General features: G+C 43.5%; 1 protein-coding gene across 14 annotated transcripts in view; it reads right to left on the bottom strand.

Moving 5' to 3' along the window:
- LOC110503394 (roundabout homolog 2) overlaps nt 1-25,334 on the bottom strand; it is a 606,556-nt gene that overhangs the window by 36,692 nt on the left and 544,530 nt on the right. For 8 of the 14 annotated variants that reach the window (XM_036961733.1, XM_036961727.1, XM_036961731.1 and 5 more), the window contains 5 exons: nt 25,332-25,334; nt 19,918-20,106; nt 16,265-16,291; nt 8,298-8,340; nt 1,511-1,638 (listed from right to left, as the gene is read on the bottom strand). The exon at nt 25,332-25,334 is cut by the window's right edge and continues 169 nt beyond it. In XM_036961733.1, the coding sequence (XP_036817628.1) occupies nt 1,511-1,638; nt 8,298-8,340; nt 16,265-16,291; nt 19,918-20,106; nt 25,332-25,334 (390 nt within the window). The remainder of the gene's footprint in view (nt 1-1,510; nt 1,639-8,297; nt 8,341-16,264; nt 16,292-19,917; nt 20,107-25,331) is intronic. The other 6 variants (XM_036961739.1, XM_036961740.1, XM_036961729.1 and 3 more) reach the window with 1 other exon arrangement.

Here is a 25,334-nt window from a genome sequence, read left to right on the forward strand (position 1 = left end):
CATTTTAAAGTGAGACATGGGGAGGGGCTCTACGCAGGGTTTGCCAGCACAGATAGCCTGCAGTGCTTTGAGTGTGGGTATTTGGGGCAGAAGAGCTTTGCGTGCCCACATAAAGGCCTTAGACAAGGTGAGTGCCAGTGGGGGAAATCGAGGTCAATGTGCAGGGGGCCACGAGACACAGGCAGCAGAGGCTGGGTCTAGTCAGGTTATAGATGGTGGTGTAGATGAGGCTGGGTCTAGTCAGATTATAGATGGTGGTGTAGATGAGGCTGGGTCTAGTCAGGTTATAGATGGTGTGGTGTAGATGAGGCTGGGTCTAGTCAGGTTATAGATGGTAGTGTAGATGAGGCTGGGTCTAGTCAGGTTATAGATGGTGGTGTAGATGAGGCTGGGTCTAGTCAGGTTATAGATGGTGGTGTAGATCAGGCAGAGGGGTCAAAGTACATGGTGAGGGAACAGTCAAGGTTCCTAAATGAAACAATAAGGGACAACGTTGATCTTAAAGCTTTTCCTTGCAATCTGGGAAAGGTTTTAAGTCCAGTACAGCATGCTATGAAAAATGAGAGGCATGGTTTCCTCTCACCCAGGGAACGTTTTAGCTAGAGGAAGTGGGTCACAACAGTGCGTAAAGGTCTACTTATAGATGCTGTTTAGATTAATATTTTTTTTCTGCCACGGGATTTTTGAGCCTTGCTATTGGTCTCTTTCTTTGCTGAGCCATGGAAGAAATGTTAGTGCAGGGGTGACAGTCCTTTTTGGGTCTGGGACCACCGGGTCTGGATGTAACAATTTGCTGCTCAAAGGAGGTGTGTAGGTGTAGACTGCTTCTAGTAAAAGCAGAAATGAATAACAGGGGTTTTGGCCTGACACAGGGAGGGAGAGGGGACTTATGTTTGGGTGTCTTAGACAGAAACTCTCACAGAAACTCTCTGAGGAGACCCTGGTGGTCGGCGGGGAGAGGAATTGTACAATGAATTTGATTAAACACAGAAATGGGGAGGAGCCTCATTCAGGCTCAGTGGAGCTGTTAAGGGACATCATTAATCAGTCTGACCTAGTGGACTTTGATTCATGTGTTTTCTGTGTACGCCAGGTTAATGACATTATTGTCCCGGTGGAATTTGAGTTCTATAAAATTATAAAAAGAAAAGTGTGGAGATGTTTCAGGACATATGGTGTGTCGGGGGCAAGGTGAATATATTTGTTTTTCGAAGGATATTTGTGTTTTCTCTCTCTCTCTCTCTCTCTCTCTCTCTCTCTCCCTCTCTCTCTCCCTCTCTCTCTCTCTCTCTCCCTCTCTCTCTCTCTCTCTCTCCCTCTCTCTCTCTCTCCCTCTCTCTCTCCCTCTCTCTCTGCCTCTCTCTCTCTCTCTCTCTCTCTCTCTCTCTCTCTCTCTCTCTCTCTCTATATATATATATATATATATATATATATATATATATATATATATCCAGTTGATCATATATATATAGATATATATATTAGTATAGGACAGACCCAGATATCTCACCTCCTCTGCCAAAGTTACTGAGGTCGTTGGGTCCCCCGGAGCCACTATTGACAGGCAGGCTGGTTGCAGGCCAGGAGTCAGCCAGCCACGGGTAGCCTGCGTCACTGGCATTCAGCAGGCCTGGTCGGCTAGGAGGAGACACAGGGGATGTTACACATGGAAACACTGGTCATAGTTAGGAATAGTAATAGGTAAAAGTTGTCTTAAAAAAAAGTTGTACTAATGAGATAATTCAGAAACTGGATGTATGTACACAATGTGGCTCTCATTTAAAGTTAGAATTCATTCAGGCTACACTGCTCTGTATCTGTCCTTTTGTCCTGCTGTCTCACTCTGACACACACACAATAATACCAACCCACACAATAACACACACACACATAATACACACACACTCATTAATACACACACACACAATAACACCAACCCACACACACACACATACTATTATTTTTATATTTAACCTTTATTTAGCTAGGCAAGTCAGTTAAGAACAAAATCTTATTTACAATGACCCGGGCCAAACCCTAACCCGGACGACGCTGGGCCAATTATGCACCACCCTATGAGACTCAATCGCGGCCGGTTGTGATACAGCCTGGAAACGAACCAGGGTCTGTACTGACTCCTCTAGCACTGAGATGCAGTGCCTTAGACACTGTGCCACTCGGGAGCCAATTAATACACACACAAACATTTTAATACACACACACACAAACATTTTAATGCACACACACACATACACACACACACACACACACACACATTAATATACACACAGTAATATACACACACACACATACATTAATATACACACACATTAATAAACACACACACGTTAATACATATATTAATACACACACACATTAATACACACACACGCACACACACACACACACACACACACACACACACACACACACACACACACACACACACACACACACACACATACATTAATATACACACACATTAATATACACACACACACGTTAATACACACACACACACACATATTAATACACACACACATTAATACACACACACGCACACACACACACACACACACACACACACACACACACACACACACACACACACTAATACACGCACACACATTAATACACACACACACACTGCATAGTCACACATCATTCTTCCACCCCCACATAGACACATTCACAGATAACTTTGTTCATTAACATCCATTGATCCCATCAACCCCTTGTGGTGATGCCTTAGTTGATTGGCTGTCCTCCAGACCCAGCCCGAAACCCTCTCCCAGATCAACTTGTGGGCTGGTGCAGCCTGTGGGATGGATGGATGTACCGGGGCTGGCTCCATTTAACAGGTGTTGGGAGTCACTCCCATGGGTGTGGGGGCCATCAAAATCTCCCATTAGGACTTGAACCTGTCACGGGTGACTGCTGGGAGGCCTTTAGGGCCACTTTACTGTACAATCACGTCTCAGCCTCATTACCACGGGCAACACAGATGGAACTAGGTGAGATATGAGAGATGGAGCTAAATGTCTTTGTTTGTGTGTCAGTACATTGGTACCACACTAGTTTCCAATGGCTGAACCATACAGATGGATTCATATTTCATACTGTGTGTACTGTAGTCTAGAAATGTATCAATAGTGTTATTTTTCTGCCCAGGGTAAGGAGAGGATTCAAAGACAGTGCTGTTTGTCTACAGACAAAAGCATCCGGCAGAGTGTGGAATGAGAGGTTGCACTGAGCTGCTCAAGGTCTCCACAGCAGCAGCAGCAAGCTAGAGCTTTCCCTCTCTTATCCCTGAGAAATAGCTGGCTGCCACGGTCGGTCAGACAGGCAGCATCACATGATCAACCGGATGGCTTCTGCTAGAGGGAACACGGCACAACAACACCCCACTGCTAGTGCCCTTCAGTCTCTGTCTCTGTCTCTGTCTCTGTCTCTGTCTCTGTCTCAGTCTCAGCCTCTGACACGTTCAGTGCTACAGCCAAGCACCCTTAAAAGCTGTGACGTGCCTCATGCCTAACAGAGCTTTTGTCTCTGCTTCAGTGAGGTAACGTGATGTGCTGGCCCTGGGGAGAGGAGGGGGAGATGAGGGGGAGGGGAGAGCCCCAGGACATGGTCAGGTAATGGGCGCTCTGCAGTCAGTCTGTCCCTCAGCCACAGAGCCACAGGTTCTAATGATAAGAGTTGTTCCATGGATGGAGACTCCAAATGAACTGCAGCGCTGCAGAGACAGGAGGAAGGCGGGAGGGCTAAGAGCCCTCGCCGTGGTTCCTGAATGCCAAAACAGGCCCTCGGGGGGAAGGAGTCATTCAAATTGATGGCTGTGCATCAGAGACATGCACTTTTTATAGGGTAATACATCTCTTCCCCTACCACCTCCCCTTCTGTTTCTCACAGCGACACCCCCCCCTTTCTTCCTCTCCCTCCCAACCCATCTCTTTATAAACCCCATTTTCCTTTATTTTTTTCCACATATAGCTCTTGCTTTCATCCCTCCTCCTTTCCTCCCTCGCTCGCAACATCTGTCAGCCTACAGTTTCCTGGCAGTTGACAAAGAAAGAGAGAAATGGAGAGGGAGGGCCGTGTTCTCTCCTGTCGACTACAGCTACAGTGCACCACGAAAGACCTTGTATATAGAAAATACTATACTACTGTCTCAGTACCAGCCCTACAGCCCTACAGCCCTACAGACCTACAGCCCTACCCACCTAATAACCCTCCACCATGCAGCACAGCGCAGAGAGACCAGAGAGACCATTTGGAAGACAAGGTGTTGACAATGGAAATGGCTGCCTCGTCCTTGTATTCCTCACAGGAAGCTGCTCCGGGAGAGGATAATTAGAATGAGAATGATTTCTATTGGGATTATTTGTTATATGCGTTTTGCGACTCTGGGGGGAAATGGTCATACGTCTTCTGGAACCTCGACAAATTACGTTTAATCCTAGTTGAGTTCGGGGATGTATTGCAGCCTTGGCCAAGATAAGATTTTGTCAGACTTGTTGGCTGTTTGTTATGGAAGGTAGCAAACCTGAGCAACCGCCCAGGATGCCTGATGCACAACGAGCCATAAACAAGCCAGACCAGAGATATTAATCCCAATATAACCCCATAGATCAGAGGTGTTCATGCTACTGTGTTCATGCACGCCTACTGGTCAATACAACCCCCACTAAAAGCCTGCACATCCAATCACACTTAAGGCATGTTCAAACATGAATTTCCATTGGATATTTTCCGTTCATAGAGGCTTCTGTCACTTAGCTTCTGAGTCCTGTCATATCAAGGAATCTCCATAGTAACAGTGTTGGCACAACCCGTTGGCTGCTGTGCTGTGCTCAACCCACTCTCTATAGAATCTGCTCAGGCTAAAATATTGATCAGCGCTGAGATAGTTATTACTAGCTCCTAATTACCATCTCGCTATTGGCAGGGTAGAAGGAATGAGCCTTTTATGAATTTCACATGAGCAGCCAAAGTCAAGCCATCTAAGTGTAGCAATCTGCAGCCTATTCATCTTCCATGAATCATTTATTCTGTGATCGATTAAGTGATTTGTTCAGTCAGGGCAATTTGGCAGCAGCCAATGAGGAGCTGGGAACAGACGCGACTCCATTTGCTATTGTCTAATTAATGCAATAAACATCCCAGGTAACAAATGAACACATTTCCCTGTGATACTGGGCGGGTCACTCTCACTCTGCAGGGGCAGATGGGGTAGCTGCAACATCTGGGCTTTGATGTCACCACAGTGACTAACGACCAGGACCAGGGCTTTGATGTCACCATAGTAACTAATGACCAGGACCAGGGCTTTGATGTCACCACAGTGACTAACGCCCAGGACCAGGGCTTTGATTTCACCACAGTGACTAACGACCAGGACCAGGGCTTTGATGTCACCACAGTGACTAATGACCAGGACCAGGGCTTTGATGTCACCACAGTGACTAATGACCAGGACCAGGGCTTTGATGTCACCACAGTGACTAACGCCCAGGACCAGGGCTTTGATGTCACCACAGTGACTAACGTCCAGGACCAAGGCTTTGATGTCACCACAGTGACTAACGCCCAGGACCAGGGCTTTGATGTCACCACAGTGACTAACGACCAGGACCAGGGCTTTGATGTCACCAAAGTGACTAACGACCAGGACAAGGGCTTTGATGTCACCACAGTGACTAACGACCAGGACCAGGGCTTTGTGCTAGCTAGACAAACACACCTAGCTCCAGACTTACTGCATCCTACCACTCTGGTGCTGTGTAGAAATGTCTCCCCCACTGACTTAAGCTATGACAAATATAGAGTGCCACAAATACAGACCCCTCCGATTCAATCATCCGGGCTGAGAATCAGAACCACTTATGTGGAAAACTGAAGGAAAAACACCACAACAGAAAATAGATGAGAGAAGACATGGCAAGTGGCGTGGTTAATTCTTTGAGTGCTTGCTGGCGGCACTGGCAGAAATATGGGCGAGCATGCACATCGACACACTACACACACACTACTCACACACACACACTGCTAGCACACACACTGCTCGCACACACACTGCTCACACACACACTGCTCGCACACACATACACACCCACATACACACACACACACACACACACAATCACACACACACAGGCACACACACACAGACACACACAGAGAGAGAGCGAGCAGGCTGTGTGGGGTGCAGCAGGGATACCTCCACACCTCTCCCCTGGGTAATTATTTTGACATTATTACATGTGCTCGGATCTCAGTCGCCTTTGCAAAGTGACAGGCAAATGTATCACTCCAGGGGGCTTCTGGGTTATCTGTAGCCGGCAGGAGAAGATAAATGACAAAATAAAAGCTCTCTCTGCTTAAATTGTTTCTACTAATTCTGTGGGGGAGATTTATGAGTCTATCTATTGATGCGTGAACGGAGATAGGAATATATGTTTGCACACAGATCTGTGTGCGACGTAAACACGCAGGTATTGGTTATCTATAGATCCATCAGTCATCTATCAGCGTTAGAGCAGGCTTGCTCAGTGCAGCGCAGACATACTACATACTTTAGGAAGATGAGCCAAGGGTACTATAGTGAAGATGTGTAAAGTCCAGGACAGAGGTCAGCACAGCTTTAGATGCATGTTGTTGATAATAACACCATTATGGTCTAATGCTATAGCATAATGTTATAGCATAATGGTATAGTCTAATATTATAGTATAATGACATAAGAAATGGTATAGTCTAATATTATATGTTAATGTTATAGCATAATGTTATAGCATAATGGTATAGTCTAATATTATAGTATAATGACATAAGAAATGGTATAGTCTAATATTATATGTTAATGTTATAGCATAATGTTATAGCATAATGGTATAGTTTAATATTATAGTATAATGACATAAGAAATGTTATAGTCTAATGTTATAGCATACTGTTATAGCATGGTGTCATAAGAAATGGTATAGTCTAATGTTATAAGAAATGTTATAGTCTAATGTTATAGTATTATGTTATAGCATAATGTCATAAGAGATGGTATAGTCTAATGTTATATGTTAATGTTAGCCTAATGTTATAGCATAATGCTATATTCTAATGTTATATGTTAATGTTAGCCTAATGTTATAGCATAATGATATAGTCTAATGTAAGTTTAATGTTATAGTCTAATGTTATAGCATAATGTTATAGTCTAATGTAAGTTTAATGTTATAGTCTAATGCTATAGCATAATGTTATAGTCTAATGTAAGTTTAATGTTATAGTCTAATGTCATACGAAATGTTATAGTCTAATGTTAAAGCATAATGTAATAGCATAATGTTAGTCTAATGTCATACGAAATATTATAGTCTAATGCTCTAGTCGAACGTTATAGTCTAATGTTATAGTATAATGTTATAGTATAATGTTAGTCTAATCTCATACGAAATATTATAGTCTAATGTTATATCATTATGTTATAGTCTAATGTTATATCATTATGTTACAGTCTAATGTTATAGCATAATGTTATAGTCTCATGTTATAGTCTAATGTTATATCATTATGTTACAGTCTCATGTTATAGTCTCATGTTATAGCAAAATGTTATAGTCTCATGTTATAGTCTCATGTTATAGTCTCATGTTAAAGCATAATGTTATAGTCTCATGTTATAGTCTCATGTTATAGCATAATGTTATAGTCTCATGTTATAGTCTCATGTTATAGCATAATGTTATAGTCTCATGTTATAGTCTCATGTTATAGCATAATGTTATAGTCTCATGTTATAGTCTCATGTTATAGCATAATGTTATAGTCTCATGTAATAGCATAATGTTATAGTCTCATGTTATAGTCTCATGTTATAGCATAATGTTATAGTCTCATGTTATAGACTCATGTTATAGCATAATGCTATAGTCTCATGTTATAGCATAATGTCATAGTCTCATGTTATAGTCTCATGTTATAGCATAATGTTATAGTCTCATGTTATAGCATAATGTTATAGCATAATGTTATAGTCTCATGTTAAAGCATAATGTTATAGTCTCATGTTATAGCATAATGTTATAGCATAATGTTATAGCATAATGTTTGACTGGGTTGCTGGGTTTTCACAGTCTGATGGAGGTGGTTTGAGAGCCCTTCAGAATAGAGGTGATGTGTTGTGTATGCTGTTGGTTTTGATTGGCAGAGTGATGACAGGTGTGCTGTTGTTTGGCTCTATGTGTGGAGAGAAGGGCTCTCAGTGTCCCTGATGGAACACTGACGGGTAGAACACTCACCTTCCATTGCTCATCAGACCCCCGTCAACACGCTGGAACGTCACTGGGGTCAGAGTGGAGGAGAGGAGAGAGGGAGCGCCACGACATAAAAGGAGAGAAAAGACAAAGCAATATGTTTGACTTTTCATATCATTTCAATGACATTGATGACCACATCAGGGCTGCATTGCCAACGCTAATACCGGTTGATCAGTGAGAGTTCTGATGGTTTTAGCCCCCCAACCATTATCAGGAATTATTCTTGTGAACGATCGCACCACTGCACCCAATGTGTCCTTCCAGTGTCTTCTGTAGCTGGCTGGATATTGATGGCTTCCCTAAGGGATGCAGAGGCCCCACAGTGTCCATTCTTATCATGGAAATTATAACAAGGATGCTGTGAATAAGGTAGCAGATTGCATTGCTTTGCATAAAGTGACACGTAATGTGTTTTTCTCAAAGACAAGATTCTTGATGAGAACAGAAACTCATTTCATCTCCCATTTTTTGGTTTGAATCATTATCAGATTTGTGATTAAATCTCGGCCAAAATAAAAATGATTAGAAAAGGCAGAGGGCTCATTAATCAGGTAGAATTAGATGTGTGGGGGCTGGAAGGAAGTGAGTTACAGATCTCTCTAGCAGCAGGGAACACTGACTAGCATGACTCTCAGAAGCCATCTACAGATAATAAATAAGAGTCTTTGTCAGCAGCTAGTAAAACTGTTGCAGCTCAGCGTAAGAGAACGTTTCATCTCTGCTCAACACAGATGATGGACGTCAATGGATCACAGGAAATTGAAAAAAAGAGAGAAAGAACCATAGAGTTTTGTAAATCACCCTGTGCGGATGACAGAGGAAATCACCCCGTGCGGTTGACAGAGGGGGAGAAGGAAAAAACAGAAACCTACATGAGTCGAGAAGGAGCTGATAGTAATGTGGCTTATTTAATAATTTCCTGTGATCCATTGACGTTTTGCACGCTCAGTCATCTGATGTCTTATTGTCATCATCTGTGTTGAGCAGAGATGAAACATTCTCTTACGCTGAGCTGCAACAGTTTTACTAGCTGCTGACAAAGACCCAAATGTTGTTCCCTAGATGGAGATTAAAGGGAGGAGGGCAGAACATTCCTTCACTCCTCTCCTCCACTCAGGTTTATTTTCCAACAAGCCAAGGCACGGGCCAAATAAAGTATTCAGAGAATACAGGAAGAAAGAGGAGGAGAGGAGAGGAGATAAAAAAATATATATTGTGATAGTGTGACACAGAGAGTGCTGCTGGTAGGACAACCTCTTCACTTTGTCATCAACCAACCAGAACACTTTTACCACAATCCTTCTGGAACTGTACACTGGCATGTTGCAGTATACAGTATAAGTGAAAAACCAACCCCAACACAGTAATGACCTGAAAGAAGAAAACTCCCTCAAAACATTACTGTTATTTTGCTTCAATCATACCACACTAGCTTATTTACATACTTTGACAGTGGATCTCCAAAAGAAAATGGTTGACATTCCTTATTCACCATTACTCTATAGCTACTTCTCTTTATTCCACTAGCAAGAAACACATCTATCTCTCCCTATCTCCTCTCTCTCTCTCCTATCTCTCCTACAGTATCTCTCTCTCTCCTATCTCTCCTACAGTATATCTCTCCTACAGTATCTCTCACTCCTATCTCTCCTACAGTATCTCTCTCTCGCTCCCATCTCTCCTACAGTATCTCTCTCTCCGACAGTATCTCTCTCTCTCCTATCTCTCCTACAGTATCTCTCTCTCTCCTATCTCTCCTACAGTATCTCTCTCTCTCTCCCATCTCTCCTACAGTATCTCTCTCTCCGACAGTATCTCTCTCTCTCCTATCTCTCCTACAGTATTTCTCTCTCTCTCCCATCTCTCCTACAGTATCTCTCTCTCTGACAGTATCTCTCTCTCTCCTATCTCTCCTACAGTATCTCTCTCTCCTATCTCTCATCTCTCACTCTCCTACAGTATCTCTCCCTCCTATATTTCATCTCTCACTCTCCTACAGTATCTCTCTCTCTCCTACAGTATCTCTCTCTCTCCTATCTCTCCTACAGTATCTCTCTCTCTCCTATCTCTCCTACAGTATCTCTCTCTGTCTCATATCTCTCCTACAGTATCTCTCTCCTATCTCTCATCTCTCACTCTCCTACAGTATCTCTCTCTCTCCTACAGCATCTCTCTCTCTCCTACAGTATCTCTCTCTCTCTCCTATCTCTCCTACAGTATCTCGCTCCTATCTCTCCTACAGTATCTCTCTCTGTCTCATATCTCTCCTACAGTATCTCTCTCTCTCTTCTATAGTATCTCTCTCTCTCCTATCTCTCCTACAGAATCTCTCTCTCTATCTCTCCTACAGTATCTCTCTCTCCTATCTCTCCTACAGTAACTCTCTCTCTCCCTCTCCTCTCTCCTACAGTATCTCTCTCTCTCCCTCTATTTCCTAGGAGGAAGAAGAGGAGCGAGAAGAGAATAGGGAGGCCTCTGATGTCCCTATCTTTGCTCAGACACATGTATTCTCCGCTGTGGAGGACTTTAATGTTAGCCAGCCTGACGTGGCTGTGCCCTGCTCCTTCCTCCAGATAAGGACTTTCTCCAATATGAATAGGGATGAATCCTCTTTAATAAGTATTAAGGGGTGAGGATATAATCAACGTATAAAATCCCGTCAAATCTTCTTCCCTGCTGGTCGCGTGCCTCGAAAACCCGTGATTTACCTTTCCTGTATGACAGCTTTACTGTAGGAGTCAGGGACAGACAGTAGGACACTGTGTGTGGGCATCACCTCATCTCCTAGCTAACATCCTAAATGACACACTACCTCACTCATACACTCAGTGACATTAAAATACAACCACCAAAATATTCATATCTAAACCAGTCCTCCTCGTCCCCTTCAGTCCTTGACTCATTGTTCTCTCCCGGAGGACACCACCCTGATCCTCTAGCCTCAGTGCAGTGTGCTTACAATCTAATACACACACTCTTCAGTTTCACTAGTACGTTTGAGTGGAACACTTATCTTCCAGCGGCCAGAGCACCAGGTGAGAATAGGGAGTGGGTGATTGTCTACAGGAAGATCGGGCAGAGGAGCAGGGGGTGTATCACAGAGAGAATGTGTTGCCTGGAGTGGCTAAGCTACAGCCAGGACCACAGCCAGCCTCCCTGCACTGGCCTTATCTCCGTCACACTGCTGGTACAGGACCAGTAGAGAAGAACCCCAGTCTGAGGAACTCAATTCATATGTAATCGACTCTGTTCTCCTCACTTCATCTATATCTCTCCAGGAGAGTACAGTGAGCAGACAGAGGCTTTTCTCTCCTGTATTTACAGTTTCTTTCATCGAGAGACAGAGGCTGATTGCCTGCTTGCTCAACATTGGTGCCAGTCAGGTCCACTTTGGGAGAGCATGTACTGATAATCCTTTACAGTATAGGGGGCTAACATTGTTACAGTTGTCAATTTAACTGCAATGAACCAATTAGTCCATGGTGTATAAAGTAGCAGAGCCACTTAATGCTATGAAGAGAGATAAAGAAGACTACCAGAGTAGCCAATGAGGATATTTTAGAAGGGCAACATGATCACATATATAATCCACAATCAACACCAACACCTGTAAAAAGAGAAGGACCCCTTCAAGCCCAATGCATACCTCACAGGAACATCAAAGAGGAGAGTGAAGAGTCTTCAGGACGCATACCCACTACTATCAAAGAGGGGAGTACAGAGTCTTTAAGGAGGAATACCCACTACCATCAAAGAGGAGAGTGAAGAGTATTAAAGGAGGAATACCCACTACTATCAAAGAGGAGAGTGAAGAGTCTTTAAGGAGGAATACCCACTACTATCAAAGAAGAGAGTGAAGAGTCTTTAAGGAGGAATACCCACTACCATCAAAGAAGAGAGTGAAGAGACTTTAAGGAGGAATACCCACTACCATCAAAGAGGAGAGTACGGAGTCTTTAAGGAGGAATACCCACTACTATCAAAGAGGAGAGTGAAGAGTATTAAAGGAGGAATACCCACTACTATCAAAGAGGAGAGTGAAGAGTCTTTAAGGAGGAATACCCACTACTATCAAAGAAGAGAGTGAAGAGTCTTTAAGGAGGAATACCCACTACCATCAAAGAAGAGAGTGAAGAGTCTTTAAGGAGGAATACCCACTACTATCAAAGAGGAGAGTGAAGGGTCTTTAAGGAGGAATACCCACTACTATCAAAGAGGAGAGTACAGAGTCTTTAAGGAGGAATACCCACTACCATCAAAGAGGAGAGTGAAGGGTCTTTAAGGAGGAATACCCACTACTATCAAAGAGGGGAGAAGGGAGTCTTTAATGATGAATACCCACTACTATCAAAGAGGAGAGTGAAGGGTCTTTAAGGAGGAATACCCACTACTATCAAAGAAGAGAGTGAATAGTCTTTAAGGAGGAATACCCACTACAATCAAAGAGGAGAGTGAAGAGACTTTAAGGAGGAATACCCACTACTATCAAAGAGGAGAGTACAGAGTCTTTAAGGAGGAATACCCACTACTATCAAAGAGGAGAGTACAGAGTATTTAAGGAGGAATAGCCACTACTATCAAAGAGGAGAGGGAGGAGTCTTTAAGGAGGAATACCCACTACAATCAAAGAGGAGAGTGAAGAGTCATTGAGGATGAATACCCACTACTATCAAAGAGGAGAGTGAAGAGTCTTTAAGAAGGAATACCCACTACTATCAAAGAGGAGAGTGACAAGTCTTTAAGGAGGAATACCCACTACTATCAAAGAGGAGAGTGAAGAGTCTTTAAGGGGGAATACCCACTACTATCAAAGAGGAGAGTACAGAGTCTTTAAGGAGGAATACCCACTACTATCAAAGAGGAGAGTACAGAGTCTTTAAGGAGGAATACACACTAATATCAAAGAGGAGAGTACAGAGTCTTTAAGGAGGAATACCCACTACCATCAAAGAGGAGAGTGAAGAGTCTTTGGGAGGAATACCCACTACTATCACAGAGGAGAGTGAAGAGTCTTTGGGAGAAATACCCACTACTATCACAGAGGAGAGTGAAGAAAATTTGGGAGGAAGACCCACTACCATCAACGAGGGGAGTACAGAGTCTTTAAGGAGGAATACCCACTACCATCAAAGAGGAGAGTGAATGGTCTTTGGGAGGAATACCCACTACCATCGACGAGGGGAGTACAGAGTCTTTGGGAAGAATACCCACTACTATCAAAGAGGAGAGTACCGAGTCTTTAAGGAGGAATACCCACTACCATCAAAGAGGAGAGTGAAGAGTCTTTGGGAGGAATACCCACTACTATCAAAGAGGAGAGTAAAGAGTCTTTAAGGAGGAATACCCACTACCATCAAAGAGGAGAGTACAGAGTCTTTAAGGAGGAATAGCCACTACTATCAAAGAGGAGAGTGAAGAGTCTTTAAGGAGGAATAGCCACTACTATCAAAGAGGAGAGTGAAGAGTCTTTAAGGAGGAATACCCACTACTATCAAAGAGGAGAGTGAAGAGTCTTTGGGAGAAATACCCACTACTATCACAGAGGAAAGTGAAGAGACTTTGGGAGGAATACCCACTACCATCAACGAGGGGAGTACAGAGTCTTTAAGGAGGAATACCCACTACCATCAAAGAGGAGAGTGAAGAGTCTTTGGGAGGAATACCCACTACTATCACAGAGGAGAGTGAAGAGTCTTTGGGAGAAATACCCACTACTATCACAGAGGAGAGTGAAGAGACTTTGGGAGGAATACCCACTACCATCAACGAGGGGAGTACAGAGTCTTTGGGAAGAATACCCACTACTATCAAAGAGGAGAGTACAGAGTATTTAAGGAGGAATACCCACTACCACCAACGAGGGGAGTACAGAGTCTGTAAGGAGGAATACCCACTACTATCAAAGAGGAGAGTGAAGAGTCTTTGGGAGGAATACCCACTACTATCAAAGAGGGGAGTGAAGAGACTTTAAGGAGGAATACCCACTACTATCAAAGAGGAGAGTGAAGAGTCTTTAAGGAGGAATACCCACTACCATCAAAGAGGAGAGTGAAGAGTCTTTGGGAGGAATACCCACTACTATCAAAGAGGAGAGTAAAGAGTCTTTAAGGAGGAATACCCACTACCATCAAAGAGGAGAGTGAGGAGTCTTTAAGGAGGAATACCCACTACTATCAAAGAGGAGAGTACAGAGTCTTTAAGGAGGAATAGCCACTACTATCAAAGAGGAGAGTGAAGAGTCTTTAAGGAGGAATAGCCACTACTATCAAAGAGGAGAGTGAAGAGTCTTTAAGGAGGAATACCCACTACTATCAAAGAGGAGATTGAAGAGTTTTAAGGAGGAATACCCACTACTATCAAAGAGGCGAGTGAAGAGTCTTTAAGGAGGAATACCCACTACTATCAAAGAGGAGAGTGAAGGGTCTTTAAGTAGGAATACCCACTACTATCAAAGAGGAGATTGAAGAGTTTTAAGGAGGAATACCCACTACCATCAAAGAGGAGAGTGAAGAGTCTTTGGGAGAAATACCCACTACTATCACAGAGGAAAGTGAAGAGACTTTGGGAGGAATACCCACTACTATCAAAGAGGAGAGTGAAGAGTCTTTGGGAGAAATACCCACTACTATCACAGAGGAAAGTGAAGAGACTTTGGGAGGAATACCCACTACCATCAAAGAGGAGAGTGAAGAGTCTTTGGGAGGAATACCCACTACTATCACAGAGGAAAGTGAAGAGACTTTGGGAGGAATACCCACTACCATCAAAGAGGAGAGTGAAGAGTCTTTGGGAGGAATACCCACTACTATCACAGAGGAGAGTGAAGAGTCTTTGGGAGGAATACCCACTACTATCAAAGAGGAGAGTGAAGAGTCTTTGGGAGAAATACCCACTACTATCACAGAGGAAAGTGAAGAGACTTTGGGAGGAATACCCACTACCATCAACGAGGGGAGTACAGAGTCTTTAAGGAGGAATACCCACTACCATCAAAGAGGAGAGTGAAGAGTCTTTGGGAGGAATACCCACTACCATCAACGAGGGGAGTACAGAGTCTTTGGGAAGAATACCCACTACTATCAAAGAGGAGAGTACAGAGTATTTAAGGAGGAATACCCACTACCACCAACGAGGGGAGTACAGAGTCTGTAAGGAGGAATACCCACTACTATCAAAGAGGAGAGTGAAGAGTCTTTGGGAGGAATACCCACTACTATCAAAGAGGGGAGTGAAGAGACTTTAAGGAGGAATACCCACTACTATCAAAGAGGAGAGTGAAGAGTCTTTAAGGGGGAATACCCACTACTATCAAAGAGGAGAGTGAAGAGTCTTTAAGGGGGAATACCCACTACTATCAAAGAGGAGAGTGAAGAGTCTTTAAGGGGGAATACCCACTACTATCAAAGAGGAGAGTGAAGAGTCTTTAAGGGGGAATACCCACTATTATCAAAGAGGAGAGTGAAGAGTCTTTGGGAGGAATACCCACTACCATCAACGAGGGGAGTACAGAGTCTTTGGGAGGAATACCCACTACTATCACAGAGGGGAGTCCCAACAGGAATACCAGACAGAGAGAGGAACACCACAGCCAGAGGATGGAAGTTCAGTGAAACACCGATGGTCACAACAGCCAAACACAGAAGTACAGTACGGTATGACAACCAGGCTGATGACTGAGCAAGGATGGGACAGCTGTTTGCAGTGCACAGGCCCCCTGTCCTATTACAAATCCAGAGTGTTTTCATGATGAATTTAAGCTATTTCAGGCCATCTCTTCCAGCAGGAAGAAAAGGTGTGAAATATGGGTTTTTGCCACCTCAAGCTGGGGTTTGGATTTATATTGGGCAAGACCTGGAATCTGTCAAACATATATAATGTAGGCAGGAGAGGAGAGGAGAGGAGGGACCTGTGACAGGAGGTGGGGGGGTGGACAGACAAATGAACAGTACCTGCAGGGGTGAAGGTGAAGGACTGAACTGTAAAACAAGAAGACAGAGAAGTCGTGTGTTAAAAGCCTACAGAGGTGCTGTAAGCGTTGCTTTGGGGGCCTCTGCACACTGGGGCTGGGGGCCAGGGAGGCGAAAGGGGGGCAGAGGAGAGGAGCCAACTCCATGACCCAGTGTGCATGGCGGCAGCCAGGAAAGCAGCTCAGAGGCCACAGAGATGTAGAGACAACAGAAACAAATCAAAGAAAACACAACATACATGAAATGTAGCAAACAGAAATGAAGGACAGGTTACAGCCATTTGACTGACTGTAGCAAGATCAAATGTCAGTTTGCTCTAAGACATTGAATAAATGTCACAAAAGAGAAAAGCCAAACTATTGAGAGAGATAACAATTTACTTGTACAAAATACATTGTTGAATAACATTACATGCATTACTAAATTTATGTCTATCTCCAGACTCTAATTAAATAGCCTGGCAGTAGAAGACTGTCCATGGTGGTTGGCTGTATTGACTATCTCCTCCACTATAATTAAATAGCCTGGCAGTAGAAGACTGTCCATGGTGGATGGCTGTATTGACTATCTCCTCCACTATAATTAAATAGCCTGGCAGTAGAAGACTGTCCATGGTGGTTGGCTGTATTGACTATCTCCTCCACTATAATTAAATAGCCTGGCAGTAGAAGACTGTCCATGGTGGTTGGCTGTATTGACTATCTCCTCCACTATAATTAAATAGCCTGGCAGTAGAAGACTGTTCATGGTGGTTGGCTGTATTGACTATCTCCTCCAATATAATTAAATAGCCTGGCAGTGGAAGACTGTCCATGGTGGTTGGCTGTATTGACTATCTCCTCCACTATAATTAAATAGCCTGGCAGTGGAAGACTGTCCATGGTGGATGGCTGTATTGACTATCTCCTCCACTATAATCAAATAGCCTGGCAGTAGAAGACTGTCCATGGTGGTTGGCTGTATTGACTATCTCCTCCACTATAATTAAATAGCCTGGCAGTGGAAGACTGTCCATGGTGGATGGCTGTATTGACTATCTCCTCCACTATAATTAAATAGCCTGGCAGTAGAAGACTGTCCATGGTGGATGGCTGTATTGACTATCTCCTCCACTATAATTAAATAGCCTGGCAGTAGAAGACTGTCCATGGTGGATGGCTGTATTGACTATCTCCTCCACTATAATTAAATAGCCTGGCAGTAGAAGACTGTCCATGGTGGTTGGCTGTATTGACTATCTCCTCCACTATAATTAAATAGCCTGGCAGTAGAAGACTGTCCATGGTGGATGGCTGTATTGACTATCTCCTCCACTATAATTAAATAGCCTGGCAGTAGAAGACTGTCCATGGTGGTTGGCTGTATTGACTATCTCCTCCACTATAATTAAATAGCCTGGCAGTAGAAGACTGTCCATGGTGGTTGGCTGTATTGACTATCTCCTCCACTATAATTAAATAGCCTGGCAGTAGAAGACTGTCCATGGTGGTTGGCTGTATTGACTATCTCCTCCAATATAATTAAATAGCCTGGCAGTGGAAGACTGTCCATGGTGGTTGGCTGTATTGACTATCTCCTCCACTATAATTAAATAGCCTGGCAGTGGAAGACTGTCCATGGTGGATGGCTGTATTGACTATCTCCTCCACTATAATCAAATAGCCTGGCAGTAGAAGACTGTCCATGGTGGTTGGCTGTATTGACTATCTCCTCCACTATAATTAAATAGCCTGGCAGTGGAAGACTGTCCATGGTGGATGGCTGTATTGACTATCTCCTCCACTATAATTAAATAGCCTGGCAGTAGAAGACTGTCCATGGTGGATGGCTGTATTGACTATCTCCTCCACTATAATTAAATAGCCTGGCAGTAGAAGACTGTCCATGGTGGTTGGCTGTATTGACTATCTCCTCCACTATAATTAAATAGCCTGGCAGTGGAAGACTGTCCATGGTGGATGGCTGTATTGACTATCTCCTCCACTATAATCAAATAGCCTGGCAGTAGAAGACTGTCCATGGTGGTTGGCTGTATTGACTATCTCCTCCACTATAATTAAATAGCCTGGCAGTGGAAGACTGTCCATGGTGGTTGGCTGTATTGACTATCTCCTCCACTATAATTAAATAGCCTGGCAGTGGAAGACTGTCCATGGTGGATGGCTGTATTGACTATCTCCTCCACTATAATTAAATAGCCTGGCAGTAGAAGACGGTGGTGGTGGTTGGCTGTATTGACTATCTCCTCCACTATAATTAAATAGCCTGGCAGTGGAAGACTGTCCATGGTGGATGGCTGTATTGACTATCTCCTCCACTATAATTGAATAGCCTGGCAGTGGAAGACTGTCCATGGTGGTTGGCTGTATTGACTATCTCCTCCACTATAATTGAATAGCCTGGCAGTGGAAAAAAAAACATTTTTTCTCCCCAATTGCGTGGTATCCAATTGTTGTAGTAGCTACTATCTTGTCTCATTGCTACAACTCCCGTACGGGCTTGGGAGAGACGAAGGCTGAATGTCTTGCGTCCTCCGATACACAACCCAACCAGCCGTACTGCTTCTTAACACAGCGCACATCCAACCCGGAAGCCAGCCGCACCAATGTGTCCGAGGCTACACCATGCACCTGGCAACCTTGGCTAGCGCGCACTGCGCCCGGTCCACCACAGGAGTCACTGGTGCGCAATGAGACAAGGAGATCCCTACCGACCAATCCCTCCCTAACCCGGATGACGCTAGGCCAATTATGCGTCGCCCCACGGACCTCCCGGTCACGGCCGGTTACGACAGAGCCTGGGTGCGAACCCAGGGACTCTGATGGCACAGCTGGCGCTGCAGTACAGCGCCCTTAACCACTGTGCCACCCGGGAGGCCGTGGTTGGCTGTATTGACTTGAGGTCGAGCACCCACACTCTGAAATGTCAGGGTCGGTGTAGGAGGATGGATGGACTGGCTCCAGCTCCAGCATGGCTCAGTCCTGAGTGACTGGCCAGACCAGCAGAGAATCAGTTGTACCACCAACCCAACCCACGCAACCCCTGCCACCCAGGGATAGCATCGACACTGTGGGAGGACATGTCAAACATTACAACCATCACAACATGATTCACACCAACACTCTGCTTTGACAGTAGAGAGAAAGAAATATCCCTTCACAATGGAGTTAATAAAGTCATTAAAACACAGTTTAGTGATGCTTTTGAGGAAGTTTGTTGAGTGCTCTGTATTGGTGGCAGAAAGCAAACTCCCAGAGGTAGAGTGTATGCACCCACAGTACGGTTTGTATGTTGTGTGCAGAATTAGCGTCTGTGTGTACTCACCAGCCTGCTGGTCTAACCTGTGTAGTTGCTGTGTGTACTCTCCAGACTGCTGGTCTAACCTGCGTAGTTGCTGTGTGTACTCTCCAGCCTGCTGGTCTAACCTGCGTAGTTGCTGTGTGTACTCTCCTGCCTGCTGGTCTAACCTGTGTAGTTGCTGTGTGTACTCTCCAGCCTGCTGGTCTAACCTGCGTAGTTGCTGTGTGTACTCTCCAGCCTGCTGGTCTAACCTGCGTAGTTGCTGTGTGTACTCTCCAGCCTGCTGGTCTAACCTGCGTAGTTGCTGTGTGTACTCTCCTGCCTGCTGGTCTAACCTGCGTAGTTGCTGAGCCCCTTCCTCTTCTTCCTCCTCCAGTACAGCCAGATACTGAAGCCCATGAGGATAACCCAGCAGGCCCCTCCGATCCCCGCTATGAACGCTGGCTGCTTCACCACATCTGTGATCTGCTCCGTGATGCTGTTGTTCCTGTTCCCACTTATGATCACATCACGGAAGTCCTTACCTGGGGTGGGAGGGACAGGGTGGGAGGGACAGGGGGGACAGGAGGACAGGGGGACAGGAGGGACGGGGGGACAGTGTGAGGGTGTGTATGCCAGGTTGTTTGTTGAAGCGATGAAAAAGGATTCAGCATTATAATAAACCATTTTGTTATTACAATTGCTAGCCGGCTGGGGACAATAGCAGTACCATAATAGTCCCCACATATTTACTAAGAGCTCAATTCTTCCTCAAGATATGCCTTCAACCTCCATACAGGAAAATGCAAATTTCATGCACAGACCTGTAGTTAGGATTGAGTTCCAGGTGTAGATATGGTAAGATACAGAGGCAACACCAGCCTCTCGTCAATAGCAGCTAACATATTGACTGAGAGAGTAGAACATGGTTGTGGTGGGTGTGCTGTGAAACCTAACGTGCAGACAGAGAGAGAGGGAGGGAGGCTAAATCCTACAAGCTGATGACAACCCCTCAGCTGATCCTGCTGTTTGCTTAGCTCAGACTCTAATTCACTTCAATAAAATAGACCATGTGAGATGAGAGGCACACCCTGCTCCGTATCGATCTACCAATCGAAGCTCACTCTGACTTGTCTGCCTTACACTATAAGAGTTGGTTCTCAGAAGAGCACACATGACAATATATCTGCAATCTTTGGCTTGGAGAACTGTGAGAGGGATTATAGGAGTGACATTGGGGGAAAAACACTATGCTACAGGCCAAGCCGGTTATTGGTCATATCAGTCCCTGGTCCATATAAATTACACAGACCTACACCACAGCCTGGCTACACATCAAAATAACAGACCTACACCACAGCCTGGCTACACATCAAAATAACAGACCTACACCACAGCCTGGATACACATCAAAATAACAGACCTACACCACAGCCTGGCTACACATCAAAATAACAGACCTACACCACAGCCTGGCTACACATCAAAATAACAGACCTACACCACAGCCTGGCTACACATCAAAATAACAGACATATGATTTAAATACAATCAGTATGACTGATCACTCATGTCACATGCTCTCTAATTGTAAATACTTTTGCCCCAATCAGTGTTAATATTGATCATTTAAATAGGCATTCTTTATTCCCTGCCTGGTGGCCATGTTAATTGGAGTGATGTTTTTTCCAATAAAAAAATACTATGTCCTTCAAAAACTAAATGGACTTTTCTGTAATTATGGATGAGTAGTCAATGAGACACTTCTATATTCCTCAATCATTTATGTGATAATGCCCTCGAGGCCGGTGTTTGGAGGATATAATGGCACAGGTGTTGTTAGGCCCCAAACACCGGCTTCCAGGGCATTATCACTTTTATATAACGGGGTTGGCAACATATTCAAATAATGATTGACATATTTTCATGAAACATTTTATTTTGATACATTTATTCATACTATTTCATCGTTCCATAAGATAATAGTCCCGACACAAATCTAGGGTTGTTAACCAAGTTGGCTGGTTGTTCGTTCTATCGGTTTGGTTGCCAGAGACGTGACCCAGTCGTTAAGTATTGTTGTTCTGTATCTACAGTATGGACGTGACCCAGTCGTTAAGTATTGTTGTTCTGTATCTACAGTATGGACGTGACCCAGTCGTTAAGTATTGTTGTTCTGTATCTACAGTATGGACGTGACCCAGTCGTTAAGTATTGTTGTTCTGTATCCACAGTATGGACGTGACCCAGTCGTTAAGTATTGTTGTTCTGTATCTACAGTATGGACGTGACCCAGTCGTTAAGTATTGTTGTTCTGTATCTACAGTATGGACGTGACCCAGTCGTTAAGTATTGTTGTTCTGTATCTACAGTATGGACGTGACCCAGTCGTTAAGTATTGTTGTTCTGTATCTACAGTATGGACGTGACCCAGTCGTTAAGTATTGTTGTTCTGTATCTACAGTATGGACGTGACCCAGTCGTTAAGTATTGTTGTTCTGTATCTACAGTATGGACGTGACCCAGTCGTTAAGTATTGTTGTTCTGTATCTACAGTATGGAAGTGACCCAGTCGTTAAGTATTGTTGTTCTGTATCTACAGTATGGACGTGACCCAGTCGTTAAGTATTGTTGTTCTGTATCTACAGTATGGACGTGACCCAGTCGTTAAGTATTGTTGTTCTGTATCTACAGTATGGACGTGACCCAGTCGTTAAGTATTGTTGTTCTGTATCTACAGTATGTTCGTGACCCAGTCGTTAAGTATTGTTGTTCTGTATCTACAGTATGTTCGTGACCCAGTAGTTAAGTATTGTTGTTCTGTATCTACAGCATGGACGTGACCCAGTCGTTAAGTATTGTTGTTCTGTATCTACAGTATGGACGTGACCCAGTCGTTAAGTATTGTTGTTCTGTATCTACAGTATGTTTGTGACCCAGTCGTTAAGTATTGTTGTTCTGTATCTACAGTATGTTCGTGACCCAGTAGTTAAGTATTGTTGTTCTGTATCTACAGTATGGACGTGACCCAGTCGTTAAGTATTGTTGTTCTGTATCTACAGTATGGACGTGACCCAGTCGTTAAGTATTGTTGTTCTGTATCTACAGTATGGACGTGACCCAGTCGTTAAGTATTGTTGTTCTGTATCTACAGTATGGACGTGACCCAGTCGTTAAGTATTGTTGTTCTGTATCTACAGTATGGACGTGACCCAGTCGTTAAGTATTGTTGTTCTGTATCTACAGTATGGACGTGACCCAGTCGTTAAGTATTGTTGTTCTGTATCTACAGTATGGACGTGACCCAGTCGTTAAGTATTGTTGTTCTGTATCTACAGTATGGACGTGACCCAGTCGTTAAGTATTGTTGTTCTGTATCTACAGTATGGACGTGACCCAGTCGTTAAGTATTGTTGTTCTGTATCTACAGTATGTTCGTGACCCAGTCGTTAAGTATTGTTGTTCTGTATCTACAGTATGGACGTGACCCAGTCGTTAAGTATTATTGTTCTGTATCTACAGTATGGACGTGACCCAGTCGTTAAGTATTGTTGTTCTGTATCTACAGTATGGACGTGACCCAGTCGTTAAGTATTGTTGTTCTGTATCTACAGTATGTTCGTGACCCAGTCGTTAAGTATTGTTGTTCTGTATCTACAGTATGGACGTGACCCAGTCGTTAAGTATTGTTGTTCTGTATCTACAGTATGGACGTGACCCAGTTGTTAAGTATTGTTGTTCTGTATCTACAGTATGGACGTGACCCAGTCGTTAAGTATTGTTGTTCTGTATCTACAGTATGGACGTGACCCAGTCGTTAAGTATTGTTGTTCTGTATCTACAGTATGGCCGTGACCCAGTCGTTAAGTATTGTTGTTCTGTATCCACAGTATGGACGTGACCCAGTCGTTAAGTATTGTTGTTCTGTATCTACAGTATGTTCGTGACCCAGTCGTTAAGTATTGTTGTTCTGTATCTACAGTATGTTCGTGAGCCAGTCGTTAAGTATTGTTGTTCTGTATCTACAGTATGGACGTGACCCAGTCGTTAAGTATTGTTGTTCTGTATCTACAGTATGGACGTGACCCAGTCGTTAAGTATTGTTGTTCTGTATCTACAGTATGGACGTGACCCAGTCGTTAAGTATTGTTGTTCTGTATCTACAGTATGGACGTGACCCAGTCGTTAAGTATTGTTGTTCTGTATCTACAGTATGGACGTGACCCAGTCGTTCGTTCTAAATGTTTTATTGCCATACTGGATGACAACGTTCTAACTAGTCAACTACAGCAACGTTCTAGCTAGCCAACTACGGCTAACTTATAGTCACGTTAAACAGTACAGCCAGAATAACAAGTAGCTGCAATTTTTTAAGCTATTTTGTAGTGACAGTCTTATGGATACATTCATAACAATGTGCTATTGATGAGTGATTTCACCTTGCATAGAACATGTGATCTCTCATCAGGACACTGTTGTTCAGATGAGCTAGCCAACAACACAGCTAACACAATCACTTCAAACTGAAGCTGGACACTGTTGTTCAGAGGAGCTAGCCAACAACACAGCTAACACAATCACTTCAAACTGAAGCTGGAAAGACTGCAAACTAGCTGCACTTCCTTGCATTTTACCTGTTTTCTATTGACATTTATTTGTATATATCCATATATGCTGATTCATTATTTAGACTGAAAAAGCAGCCTGCCTGTCTGTCTCGTCCCGACATATTCATTACTATGCGACAGCTGGAGATCAAATTTGAATATTCAACAATGTTGGAAATGTCAGAGAGACATCGGAAGCTTTTTTTACGTTTTCATATAAAATTACATACCCAAATCTAACTGCCTGTAACTCAGGACCTGAAGCAAGGATATGCATAATCTTGATACTATTTGAATGGAAACACTTTGAAGTTTGTAGAAATGTGAAATTAATGTAGGATAATATAACACATGAGCTCTGGTAAAAGATAACATGAAGAAGAAAACATGCATTTTCTTATATTTTAAATATTTTAAATAATGTTTTAATCATCTTTGAAATGCAAGAGAAAGGACATTATATGACTTAGGAGTCTAGGTGCAAGTTATATTTTGGCAACTAGATGGCAGCAGTGTCTATGCAAAGTTTCAACGGATCCAATGAACCATTGCATTACTGTTCAAAATGTTGTATCAAGTCTGCCAAAATGTGCCAAATTGGTTTATTGATACATTTTCAAGTACATAATTGTGCACTCTCCTAAAACAACAGCATGTAATTCTTTCACTGTAATAGCGGCTGCAAATTGGACAGCGCAGTTAGATTAACAAGAATGGAAGCTTTCTGCCCATATAAGACATGTCTATGTCCAGGGAAATGTTCTTGTTCATTTCAACGTCATGCTGATCACATAAGCACACGTTAGCTCAAACGTCCCACGAGGGGTCACCGATCCGGTAGAAGATACAAATCTCCGCTTTTGAAAACTAAATGTTAGTCAAAAAGAAATGTGAGATAATGTCTAGATTATTTTTATAGAGATCACGTTCATAAATTGCCTGGCTGGGCTGATGAGACAGTGGATTGCGCAATTAGATGGAACAGAGTAAATAAGCATTTTAACGTCTTACATTTAGCCGGTGGTAACTTGTGGAATAGACACCGTCTGGAATGCAGTTTTAACGAATCAGCACTTAGGATTAGACCCACCCGTTGTATAATCTACCATAACGCCCCCTTTTGTGTGTTTCCCTTCCCATTCCACTCCCCCTGGGTCTCTTACCAA

Source organism: Oncorhynchus mykiss, chromosome 24, assembly GCF_013265735.2.
Source record: "Oncorhynchus mykiss isolate Arlee chromosome 24, USDA_OmykA_1.1, whole genome shotgun sequence".
Lineage (NCBI taxonomy): Eukaryota > Metazoa > Chordata > Actinopteri > Salmoniformes > Salmonidae > Oncorhynchus > Oncorhynchus mykiss.